A 13,085-nucleotide genomic window follows, 5' to 3' on the forward strand; every position below is an offset into this window, starting at 1 on the left:
AAGGATACGCAAAAAAGTACTGCAATGTTTTTAATCAACCACATGGTGGAGCTAGTGAGATTTTTCAGATTAGCAATTTCACCATACTCAACCATACTCAAGCCTTGAAAATAGGTAGATAATTCCACCTTCTCACATGGAACATATTTGCCATTGGGACTCATTAGCTTCCTTTTAATGGTTTGTCGGCCCTTTAGAATTTGTGAAAAACACTTTAAAATTAACTGCTCTGGCACCAAATGTCCGATCTTGATGCACTTGCAATATATATGTAGTATTTTTACAGCTATGGACATGAGTTGGATATGTGTCCTACTGGAAAAACTGCAATCTGCATACTAATAGCTTAATGCTGACTACTAAACGCTGCTTGCAGCCTTAATTGCCTTTGATTTTGCAGTTGCAAAAGATTTTTGAGTTTATTGTAATGTGCTTTTTATTTAGAGATGTCTTTGATCATTGGGCTTTTGCAGTGGACTACTGTATGTTTATGCCCCTGCTGAATATACAGACATTCAATAATTTATTACTTGCAGTAATTTTATTCAGTATATTCACTGAACAGGGTTGTGATTATTATACTTTTTTTTTAGCAAAATGTGTTTGCTATTTACAATTTTTAAATAAATTTGTAACTACATGCCCTGGACAATGTGTCCTCCATTTTTTTTTATCTGGTATCTAATAAATTCTCTGCAATGTATGTATATTGACTGGTTGTGTGTATGTGTTGTGTTGATATTGAGCACAGATTAAATGGTTTTTAGGTGTGTTTGATTTTGACAGGAGAGTCCGTTTTTTTTTAGAGATGTGTATCTGTATTTAAAGTTTTGAGAAAATGGGTGAAGGTTTCAAGAAATGTCTTAGCAATTGTGAGTAACTGTAATGCTACAATATCACAGTGGACCCTGTGTACATACTAAGCTCGCATGTTGGCATTCCATGCATTGGACACAACAGATGTTACACTAAACAAGTGCTGCTAAATTCCACAATTCCTCAGGCTCACTGTTGAGGCCCTTAAACAGCCTGGTCGTAAATGCCATAACCCTGTCTAGCGTGTTCTCATATGTGGTCTGTTAGCTCTGGAATATTTTAGCTATAAATGTTATGCCTTAGTAGATTTTATTTTTAGTGATGAGTGTTTCTATTACTAAGATGTTGTTGACAATGTTATTCAAATTGCTTTGAGTATTATCAAATGATAGGATATCACTTGATAGGATATCACTGCAACAGTATCAACTGCAAATTTCTTTGACCAAAGTGTTTTTAAGAGTTGTCAGTTAACTCGACCACATTATTATTTGCTTCCTGCTTAACTCTTGAGCATTTGCATAAAGTAAACATAATACTGGTCACTATTACTATTTTACATTGGAATGATTGTTTGGACTCATAAATAAATCTGATTACGGATAACGGATGAACAAGGTTTTGAAGTTTACTCGAAATGAACTTCCATCTCTCATGTGGAATGTATACTTTTGGAAGAGGGATTCCCCTCACATAGTCAATGTTGTCTTTTAATGCCTTATTGCACTGTTATTTATAACTCACCTCACCAGAATATTTGTTTTATTTCTCTAGGGAGAGAGAGGGGCTCCTGGACTATCCGGACCTCCAGTAAGACACTGTTTTGATGCCATTCTTCTGTCTTTCTTCAACCATATTGCATGATATAAAGTAATATAATATAGCTGACTATAGCTGAGTAACATACACATTGACCATATAATCTTCTCAGGAATGTAGCAAATGTACAAGATTTGTATAACATTTCGAAAGAATATATATCACATTTTCATAAAATGTACATTTTAAAGCAAAGATAAAATTAGTTGAGAGATCATAATCTCATTAATTCTCTAATTGAGTGGTAATGTTACAACAGTGCCTTGCAATGCATTCCATATGGTTCCCTATTCTCTATGTAGTGCATTACTGATGATTACTCTGGTCAAAAGCAGTGCACAACATAGAGCATAGGGCAGAGGTGTCAAACCGGTTCCACGGAGGGCCGAGTGTCTGCAGGTTTTTGCTCTCTCCTTGTACTTGATTGGTTAATTAGGTCACTGATTGGTTAGTTTCTACCCTCACCTGGTTGTGTAGGTATGAACTAGGAACCAATTTATAGGAAAAACCAAAAACCTGCAGACACTCTGCCCTTTGTGGAACCGGTTCGACACCTGTGGCATAGGGTGTCATTTGGATGATCATCCTGTGTTTCATCAGTAACTATCATCTGTAACATGAGGAAATTATATATGTATATACAGTATATATAATGTACATACTGTACATAGAAAGAGAGTGAGAGAGAGTGTGAAACAGGGTGAGAGCGTTGAGGAGAGTGAGAGAATGTGTGTGTGTGTGTGTGTGAGCGAGAGAGAGGGAGAGTATGAAAGAAGGAGAAAGAGTGTGAGAGAGCATGAAAGAGAGTGAGAGAGAGTGTGAGAGGAAATAGAAATAGTGAACGAGAAAGAGTGACTAAAGAACATCCTTGCATATAAGTCATTATTGTTTTCAATGCTGGACTACAGAATTATATGTAGGCCAGAGCTAGGATGGAGAGATGGAGGATTTGAGAAAGGTAATAATTTTGTGTGGTGAACTCTACAGGGTGACAGGAATAAAAGGCCAGTCTCTCATACATAAGCAAACTAAATCACAAGATTCACAGCGAACACCTGAAAAGAGATGTTGAAAGAAAAGCATTATGTAGGTTTTTGGTCTTCAGTAATTGAACAAAGTTAATAGACACAATACAATACACAATAAACAGTCAAGAAGGTGAGGGAAGGAAAATGACATCAGTGTTAACATCAGGGTTGACATCAGAGTTTTATTCCTTTGCAATTCAGTTGCTGTCTCTAAATCAGTAAACTGCAAATCAAATGGACTGAACTGAATTAAAATGAATTGACCCTACACTTCAGTGAAAGTGGTATCAACCTGCTGCTGTATTTCCCTATCAGGGCCCACCAGGCTCCTTTGATTTCCTGCTGGTGTTTATGGCTGACATCCGACACGAAATTGCTGAGCTGAGGAGCAAGGTGTTGGGGACAAACATGCATTCCCTTGGGGAAGATTACCCACCTATGGGGGTCCCAGATACGTGGAGGGACAACCAATCTCCAGGGAGTGAGGTCCCTATGCTGGACTCAGAGAACTGGAGAGACAACCAATCACCCGAGAGCTGGAGAGACAACGAATCACCTGAGAGCTGGAGGGAGAACCAGGACATGCTGATGGATATTGGCTCTGGAGAAGCCTACAGGTCAAAAGAATACAAACCACAGAATGTTGCCAAAGGCAACTCTGGAGAGGACTACAAACCACGCAGTAAGGAAGGGAACAGGAACAGAAAGAGGAAACCCATGACAACAGAATCAGACTTGGATTGGACAAAATGAATTTATGGCAGATTTTCAGTATATAATGTATTTCTTTTCAAAAAATCTCTATTTTTATATTATAGACAAGATTGTAAATATATATATTTTTTGTATTTTAGTTGTAATAGACTTGAATGTATTTTTAAACTGTAGCTTGAGAGCATTCACATTTGTCATCCATTTGCCAGCCAGTTATATTCACGTGTAAACACAGGATTTAACACTTCAGTGCCTAAGAAATTGAATCTGTAACATCATGTCTTTACCACCAATATTTCAAAGCTTTGTTTTTTTGGCCTGCAACACTAGCCGGTAATTGTGTGTGGTTGATATGACTGCTAAGTAAGGCAATGCCAAGGCGGCAGGAGAATGGCTCTTGAAAAAAGAAGAAAGTTCACTGAGGGGGCATCCAAGAGTACTGCTCAATTTTAAGAGAGCTTTAGCTTTTTTTTAAGTGACTAAATACTAAGTCTCCAGTGTTTTTAAGTGGAACCATGATATTATAATTGTGAAAATCCTAATTTGAGGTCAAAAAAGGCAATTTTTCAAACCAAACAATCTGGAGAGAATGGACAATAAAGTGTTAATACAGTGCTGAAAGAGGCCCATTGTCACGGTTAGGTGAGCAGCAGCGCTACCGCTCCGTGCATTTTCAGTTCCCATATCACACAAACACAACCCCGGGCTGTCACGTTTCCAATCTTTCACACCAGGTCCCAATTGACATAATTTGTATGTGTTTAAATGTTTCCCCACATTGTGGATCATTGTGGTTGCTGTTATGTCTGTTCGTGTGTCGGTCAGTGCTACTTGTATGTACTGTTTGAATAATACTTTTTAAGACGCGTTGTCGCACACTTTATTTTCATTCAGTCTTTAGTTATCGTTTTCCTTTCGTGTTCGGTTTGTTTTGTTGTTTATTAAACCCCACGAACGTGAGAAATGCCTGTGCCTGGTTCCTTACCCAACATTACACCGCAAGAACGTCATTACAGAATGATCCACCGCAACTGGAACCAGCAGGCAGTCCCTCCAGAGAGGATGTACACCTGGAGGGGTGATTGGGGGTCTGACAGACTCTCCTCGGACGATGACGAGACCGTCTACGGGAGAGTGGAGGAGGATCCCCTTGGGGAGCAATGCTGGGGGTCGCTGTAGGGCAGGGGTGTCAAACCGGTTCCACGGAGGGCCGAGTGTCTGCAGGTCTTTGGGTTTTCCTTTAAATTGGTTCCCATTTCAGACCTAAACAACCAGGTGGGGGTAGAAACTAACCAATTAGTGAACTAATTAATCAATCAATCAGGTACAAGGTGAGAGGGAAATGAGACAACTTTTCAGACCAGGGGGCAACTCACAAGTTAGTGCTACAGGCCTAGCAGCTCACACTACACAAGAACAAACTGGAGGATCACGGCAGTCTGCGGTATCAAACGCAGCAGCACTTTGGCAATTGGGGCTCTCGTCAGAGGAAAAGGTAAGTGACCGCGCTTTTCCCCCCACCTGTCTAGCCTTAACCTCCCGCAATTGTGTCCAATCTCATGCCTTCGCTGCACTGACATATTGTAAGGCTTCAGTCATGCTCTTTGTCACGCTAAGTTTATGTCCTGGCTTCCTCAAATGTAAATATATCAATTCACTTGAAGAGAAGGAACAACAGCCATTGCGCGGACCGGGTTGAAGTTATAGTTTTAGGTTGGATATTCAACATACAATCTGCTAACCATCCTCCGGCGTACTCCTGCTGCTTCTGCCGCTGAAACTACTAAGAAGTTGTCGCTAAAAATTAAAGAATGTATTTTGAATATCCAACCTTAAACTATCTTCACCGCGATTCACGCATGACTGTTGTTCATTCGCTTCATCGCACGTAACCGCCACAGTGACCATCAATAAAATACTGTGTAGTGTACACAACCGATTTATGCTTAACTGATTTATGCTGAACTAGTCATATTGAACATGTTTATAATCTAAAAATGAAGGGCAAACACATTTAACCTTTTCACGCGTGAGTTTCAAATATTCCTTACCGACCCCCAGCGTGAGTTTTTTTGCAAGTGACTTCAGTACTCTGCAGCATTTGAACTCACGCCAGCATTTGAACAGCCAACTTGCTAGGTAAGGAACACTACATGCATTGCATTGCATTGCAAGCTTCTCTCGTTGACTCGAATTCTAAGAGCTGCAAAAGTTGGTTGATTTATTACTGTAGCTAGCTAGAAAACGTCAGCTGCCCGCTAGCTAACAAATCGTAACCAGTTATTCAGTGCAGTGAAAATGAATAAACTATATAAAATGCATACAACGGGGAACGTAACTTCTAGAAAGTTTTTGCAATGGTTTTGATCGGTAGTAGTCGCTAATATAATTCGTTTTTGTACATTAGTGTTGGCTGTCTGTTGGTACGTAAGTAACACTTCTTGTCCCGATTTGAATGCTTTCTACCTGGTTAATATCATAGTATGGTCTTGAAACAATTACAATCAGGAAATAAAGTTATAAACACTGTTTGAGCTAAATGTGAGTAAATAATAGCGCGGTTTTACCAGCCATTGTTACGTTACTTGTAGCTAGGTATGCTAAACATGACGTTCTAATCACACGGGTGTGATCGTACGCTCCAGGGACCACTCTAGATTGATCACACCCGTGTGATCGCGCCAAAATTAAAAAATAATGGATTTTTCTCAACACTCAACTCCTTAGCACATGGCAATTCAATGTGTTGTCAGAAAACTCTGTCCTGAAGTATAAGTGGCCTCAATAAGAACTGTAAAAAATAGGCCTAAGGAATTGAATCTTCCATGTTGTGAATGCGTAATACATTACAATTATAATGGGGCTTTATACACCTGTGTGATAGGTTATTAGTTTTTGGGGGGTAGTAATGGGAAAAAAACTCACTCAAACTGAACTCAAAAGTTGGAATCCCTGCATTGAGGACCAATAGAAAAAATTGTTTTGGTATTAAGTGCTTTGCCCAGGGATTTTTTTGTCATTATACTCCTTTTGGATTGTTATGCTTTTAAAAATGTTCCAATAAAATGTAAATCACAACTACAGATCATTGTAACTTTGTTCAGCGCTATGCGTCAGTAGCATTCACAATCCTAATATTGACAGTGCCACATTTTAAGTAAAAAGGTGACATTATTTGTGAGAGAGCCTTTTCAGATTTTTAGTTGTATTGTATTGTTTCATCAGCTTAATTTAAGTGAATCAAATGGTTTAATGTTGGCCTAGCCTACACTGTCACCAGTTTTAGTGAAATGTTGAAGGACATAAATTATTGAATGACAACTAACTTTACAGTTGTTGTGTTCTAGAAATAAAATAGCCTATAATGTGTTATGGGTTAATAAGAGGATGAACACATCAAGTATGTCTGCTTTGTTATGTAGGGCCAAAATTCAACATCACAATACTTTCAACAAAGATGTCATCCTTCTTACAAAGCCATCAAGCAGTGTCGTCGTCAAGCATCTCACTAAACAACGGTTACACGAACTCGGACATATACTGAATGGGTTTGAATTCCAGAAGTCTTGGGACCTGAAGACTGTCACTGAACAAATAAGGGATGCCTTTGGAGAAAAACTGTCTGCTGAAGTGAGGTAAGCACTTTTACTTTATTGGCTTTATTGATGTCCAATCATCACTACCAATGTGTGTTATGCTTTTTGGCATTGTTGACCCCCCCCCCCCCCCCCATTCTTTAAAAAAATAATAACAATTCAGCCTTGAGTTTCTGATGGCATGTGGCAACAGATTGATTTCCCCCAAACTGTGTGCTGGACAGGAACTGGATGCAAATCTCATTCACAAAGTATATAAATCGAAAGCCCTATACCTCAGACCATCAAAGCCAATTTTGGTAAGATATATCACATTTGAATTGACCTACAGAGTACTGTTAGAATAGGAACCCATAATTGGTGCATACACATGCATACATAATGATTAAATGCTGTAAATTACTGCTGTAATCTGTTCTTCTTAAACCTTAATTTCAGTTTAGTAACTACAAACATTTTGTATAGCAATATTTTGAATGTTTACAATTTTCATTCTAAGACCAGAAATTGACTAAATTGGCTTCTTGGTTAGAGTAACATAGTTTATAATTTGGAGGGGATACTGGTACTTTGGGAGATGTCATTCTAATAGATGGATGTTAACTCTCGGAAATATAAAGACAATTCTTGATTTTTTCCCAGGTACTGGATGATGATCCTTTCAAGGATGATAGCAGCGATGACAACAATTCTTGTTCCAATCGCCAACTGCGGTCCTCATCTCTAATGCAAGCTAGACACTCTTATGCATCTTCAGACAGTTTGACCAGTCCGACAACTGCCTCCCCATCAAACAATACTTCTGCAGTTCAGTCTTTTGCCTCATCATTTGGATGTGAAGTGTTCTCCATTCATACTCCAGCCTCGTCCTACCACAGCAATATCTCCCCTAACACCACCATTTCAGCAAGCGGTTCTTCTAATCAACTGCCAGTATGTCCTTCCACCAGTCAGCCTTCTACCCTACCATTTGGAGGAACAACTTCAGTTGATCCAACCCTGGTACTGACTTGGCCAAACAGTACAAGCTCACCCTACCAAAGTAGCACTTCAGCAAGTCATTCCTCTGAGTTACCCTCTACCTCAACACACCATCAAGCAACAAACTATGATAACTACCTTTCAATAATGTCTGTACTGTCTGATCTTTCCTCTGATGAGGAGGAACTGAACCAGGCTATACTAGCAAGCTTGCATAGTGAAAGGTCAGTACAAATGTAAATGTTTTAAGATTTAGAACCTTTTCATGTTGTACTATTATTGATACTTGCTAACATACCTGACAATTTTACTGAAGTTTAAATTTGTCAATGAACAATACACATGATACATTATACAATGTAGTTTTAGGAATGTAACTTATTTAATTGATTTTTTTTCTAGGACCACAGGATGTTGGATGCCAGCAAGAGAGATCTTGCAAGATCTTGCAACAAAAATAACCCAACAGAAGAGATGCAAGTTTAACATTAACCGATCAACAGTCTTGGATGGAGCCATCAGAGGTTTAATGAGGGACATATGATCCATGCCACACTATTTCTGTCAGATTTTCTGATGATATGGGAGTACCTGAAGAGGCTGTGGACTTGGGTGGACCAAGAAGAGAATTTCTAACACTGCTTATGGAAGCTTTGCCAAGATCTCAAATGTTTGAGGGAGAAGAAGGCAAAATGAACTTGTCCTTTGACAGTACTGGTATGTATTGATTGTCATCTCATCATTTATGTGCTGAACCTAAATAAGTTTAACGTTATTTTGTGTGATGATGCAGGTACACCTAACTTTGTACACACTATGCACTGTCCATGCTTTTTTTCTGTAGCTATGAGAGAGGACCGGTACTTCATTGCAGGCAGGGCCATCGCAGTAAGCCTTGTACACGGTGGACCTCCCGCAGGCTTTCTGTCCCCAACCCTCTTCTCTTGCCTTGCTGATGGCCCAGAATTGGCAAAGCCAGTATTGGCAGATGTTGCAGATAGTGACCTACGTGACAAAATCAAAAGGGTACATTTTTGTCTGTTTCTACATTAGTGACTAGTGTGGCAGAGAGAACATTAATTAACCACGGTATTAATTGTTTTTCTTCTATTTGAAGGTCATAGAGTGTAAAACATTTGAAGAACTGCTAGCAACCACAGAGCCACTTGAGGAGTATTTGGCCAATGCTGGCTGCCTGAGGCCGCTGAGAAAGTTGGAAGACAAGAACTTGCTTGTAGATGACATCCTGATGTTTCAAGTGATGCACAGAGTGCGTGGTCCTTTCGAGAGGTACATTTTAATCTTTTTCAAGTCTTCTTTGCCTCTCCAAAGCCATTTATACATAGGGCAAGCATGTACATTCATCTTTCTTTTTTTCCCTTTTTTTTAAATCATGGATAAACATGCTGAAATAGGCAACATGTGTAAAAGGTATTGGTGTTTTTCAGAATAGACATAGTGAAAATGGAATATAATATTCATAAATGTTTTAATTAGTGTCTAATCTTGAAAATAGAAGTTGTTTTAATTGCGTTAAGAATGAGCCTCTTATATTTACATAGGAGCAGGGCGTGCTGCCATGATGTCCTGGTATTTTACGAAGTTATCACACACACTATGGACTAACAGAACGGACAAACTTAACAGCCTTACGCGTTTTTGTATATAGTTGGGAGCCTGTCGCAAATGCATGCACCCATTGGAAGACAAAGAAATTCTAAATACATCTTCACCTCATCACTGCTGCCTCAGCAGGTTTACCTCTGGAAGAACTACTAACTACTCTGGGTTTGAATTCTTCTATTTCTCATTCTATTGGCAAACCGTCTGGCGCCTCAGGAGAGGGAAACAGTGCCCTTCCAACGCTGTTTACAGTAGAGGTGGGCAGCTGTTGACCTCAACTGGGGATGTCGTCGGGCGGTGGAAGGAGTACTTCGAGGATCTCCTCAATCCCGCCGTCACATCTTCCATTGAGGAAGCAGAGGATGAGGGCTCAGAGGTGGACTCGTCCATCACCCTGGCTGAAGTCACTGAGGTGGTCAAGAAACTCCTCGGTGGCAAGGCACCGGGGGTGGATGAGATCCGCCCTGAGTACCTCAAGTCTCTGGATGTTGTGGGGCTGTCTTGGTTGACATGCCTGTGCAACATCGCGTGGCTGTCGGGGACAGTGCCTTTGGGATGGCAGACCGGGGTGGTGGTCCCTCTTTTTAAGAAGGGGGACCAGAGGGTGTGTTCCAACTATAGGGGGATCACACTTCTCAGCCTCCCCGGGAAAGTCTATGCCAGGGTCCTGGAGAGGAGAATACGGCCGATAGTAGAACCTCGGATTCAGGAGGAACAGTGTGGTTTTCGTCCGGGCCGTGGAACACTGGACCAGCTCTATACCCTCTACATGGTGATGGAGGGTTCATGGGAGTTTGCCCAACCAATCCACATGTGTTTTGTGGATTTGGAGAAGGCATTCGACTGTGTCCCTCGCGGCATCCTGTGGAGGGTGCTTCGGGAATATGGGGTCCTGGGTCCTTTGCTAAGGGCTGTCAGGTCCCTGTACGACCGAAGCAGGAGCTTGGTCCGCATTGCCGGCAGTAAGTCAGACTTGTTCCCAGTGCATGTTGGACTCCGGCAGGGCTGCCCTTTGTCGCCGGTTCTGTTCATAATTTTTATGGACAGAATTTCTAGGCACAGCCAGCGGCCGGAGGGTGTCAGGTTTGGGGACAACACAACGTCGTCTTTGCTCTTTGCGGATGATGTTGTCGTGTTGGCCCCTTCAAACCAGGACCTTCAGCATGCGCTGGGACAGTTTGCAGCCAAGTGTGAAGCGGTGGGGATGAGAATCAGTACCTCCAAATCCGAGGCCATGGTCCTCAGTCGGAAAAGGGTGGCTTGTCCACTTCAGGTTGGTGGAGAGTCCCTGCCTCAAGTGGAGGAGTTTAAGTATCTAGGGGTCTTGTTCACGAGTGAGGGAAGGATGGAATGGGAGATTGACAGACGGATCGGTGCAGGTTCTGCAGGAATGCGGTCGATGTATCGGTCATAACCGAAAGGACAAGATCCCGGATACAGGCGGCCGAAATGAGCTTTCTCCGCAGGGTGATCCCTTTGAGATAGGGTGAGAAGCTCGGTCACCCGGGAGGAGCTCAGAGTAGAGCCGCTGCTCCTCCACATCGAGAGGGATCAGCTGAGGTGGCTTGGGCATCTGTTTCGGATGCCTCCGGAACGCCTTCCTCGGAAGGAGTTCTGGGCCCGTCCCACCGGGAGGAGACCCCGGGGAAGACCTAGGACACGCTGGAGGGACTATGTCTCCCGGCTGGCCTGGGAACACCTCGGTGTCCCCCCGGAAGAGCTCGAGGAAGTGTCTGGGGAGAGGGAAGTCTGGGCATCTCTGCTTAGACTGCTGCCTCGCGACCCGGCCCCGGATAAGCGGAAGAAGATGGATGGATGGATGGATGGATGGATGGATGGATATTTTTTTCTTTGATTCATTCAGCACCTACACGTGAATATGTAAAAACAAACTGTCCAAAAATATTCAGTCACCAATCAAAATCCTTTCAACGTAACTGTTGATTTTTACTCAGATTTAGGGATGGACTGAGAACACTTGGTGTGCTGGACAAAATCAAAGCTCATCTGGAGAGTTTCCGCCCCCTTGTTTGCTGGTCTCCTACAACCCTCACAGCTGACCTGGTTGAAAGCCTCTTCACCATCCGCCTTTCTCCAGCTGGCAGCAATAAAAGGCATTCTGAAGAAGTTGTTGTTCCTTTCTGGAGAGACTACCTAACAGATGCAGAAGGTTATTGGAATGTTTAAATAAACTAAAATAACGACTAATTTTTAATTTGAATTGCACTGTATCTTACCATTGTGTATCACTTTAGAGTAGTGAGGTGTGTAGTGTTTTAATCTAATATCTGATGTATTTCTTTATGTAGAGCAAGAAGAAACACAGAAGCTAGGGAGGATTCTCGCCTTTGCCACTGGAGCCAATATTGTTCCACCAATTGGCTTCTCTCCACAGCCTTCAATTGAATTTCTTCACCCGGAGCATGATGCAGGAACTACCTCTAAACTACCAATTGCAAACACATGCATCAATTGTCTGAAGTTACCACTGCACACTTCTTACAAAGACTTTAAGGAAAACATGGACTTTGCATTGGGCAATACCCATGGTTTTGGCATGGCTTAATATGCATGCAGAGAGGCCTTCTTCTCAGTATTCTGTTGTAAGGTCTAACTCACACACAGATACTGTAGATAAATACATGAAGCAGCACTGAAGTAATCACAAAACAGTTCCTGACACGCATATATTTGGTGTCTCATCATTCCACAATTTGGGTGTTTTTTTGTGTGCAAAATACACATTTGTTCCATATTTTTTTAAAGAATGTGCTTACCATTTCATATTAAGTACCGTTCAGATTGTCAGAGTTCAATGAAGGTAAAACCCTATCAGAAACCTATTGTTGAGTAAGCTTAAAATTTTTAATTTGGCTTTTTGTGGCCAGGATTATCTTGCCAGTAATCTTGAAACTGCTGGTTTTCAGTGATAATTCATAGATGCATTTAATTGGTATTTTAATTTCAATAGTGTTAGCTTTAATCAACTGTGCTTGATTTCTTTAATGACATTTATTTGCATGGACCATTAAAGCAAACACTTGTTGTTGCTGCAAATATTTTTGAGCTTCAAGAGTTCACCAAATCTTACAGTTTGGATAACTGGATAAGTGTACAAGAATCCTATAGGTAACACATTGACCCTAACCTGACATATTGCCTAATACCATCAAATATTGTAAGGCATTGCTTTCAGATTGTAATTTGGCCTCTTATTAGTGACAAATGTTAGTGATGCCCTATACTTGACTCTTGTTACTCCTGTTCTTTGACTAATAACATTTTACACAATTTTCTTATTAACTAGTTATTTGGTATTTTTTTGCTGTATGTGCAATGCAAAAAAAAATCGGCTTTTGTCATCTTCTGCTTTGTTTCTCTTGATGTCCATTTCTGCAGATTCCCAATGTTTGTTGTTAGATTTTTTTAATCCTGTTCAACAAAGGACATGTTAAAATAAGTCAGATTTTAATTCAATTTATTGAGATCTCTAGATCCAAAAGCATGA

General features: G+C 41.0%; 2 protein-coding genes across 4 annotated transcripts in view; both read left to right on the forward strand.

Moving 5' to 3' along the window:
- The window catches only part of ccbe1 (collagen and calcium binding EGF domains 1), a 94,855-nt gene extending 90,857 nt beyond the window's left edge, over positions 1-3,998 (forward strand). For both annotated transcript variants that reach the window (XM_010901860.5, XM_010901861.5), the window contains exons 11-12: positions 1,591-1,626; positions 2,979-3,998. In XM_010901860.5, coding sequence (XP_010900162.2) covers positions 1,591-1,626; positions 2,979-3,416 — 474 coding nt within the window. In that variant the 3' untranslated portion in view covers positions 3,417-3,998. The remainder of the gene's footprint in view (positions 1-1,590; positions 1,627-2,978) is intronic.
- A 716-nt stretch (positions 3,999-4,714) lies between these two features.
- Positions 4,715-12,332, forward strand: LOC114828777 (G2/M phase-specific E3 ubiquitin-protein ligase). Of its 2 annotated transcripts, XM_029124955.2 has the most exons (9): positions 4,715-4,872; positions 6,800-7,012; positions 7,198-7,272; positions 7,616-8,178; positions 8,357-8,671; positions 8,799-8,980; positions 9,072-9,244; positions 11,533-11,747; positions 11,887-12,332. In XM_029124955.2, the coding sequence occupies exons 5-9, from the start codon at positions 8,536-8,538 to the stop codon at positions 12,141-12,143; spliced, it is 963 nt and encodes a 320-aa protein (XP_028980788.2). In that variant the 5' UTR covers positions 4,715-4,872; positions 6,800-7,012; positions 7,198-7,272; positions 7,616-8,178; positions 8,357-8,535; the 3' UTR covers positions 12,144-12,332. The 2 variants fall into 2 exon arrangements, with proteins under 2 accessions (XP_028980788.2, XP_034152751.1); XM_034296860.1 differs by lacking the exon at positions 4,715-4,872 and having other exon boundaries at positions 6,515-7,012.
- Positions 12,333-13,085: the final 753 nt, after the last annotated feature.

Source organism: Esox lucius, chromosome 14 (assembly GCF_011004845.1).
Source record: "Esox lucius isolate fEsoLuc1 chromosome 14, fEsoLuc1.pri, whole genome shotgun sequence".
Lineage (NCBI taxonomy): Eukaryota > Metazoa > Chordata > Actinopteri > Esociformes > Esocidae > Esox > Esox lucius.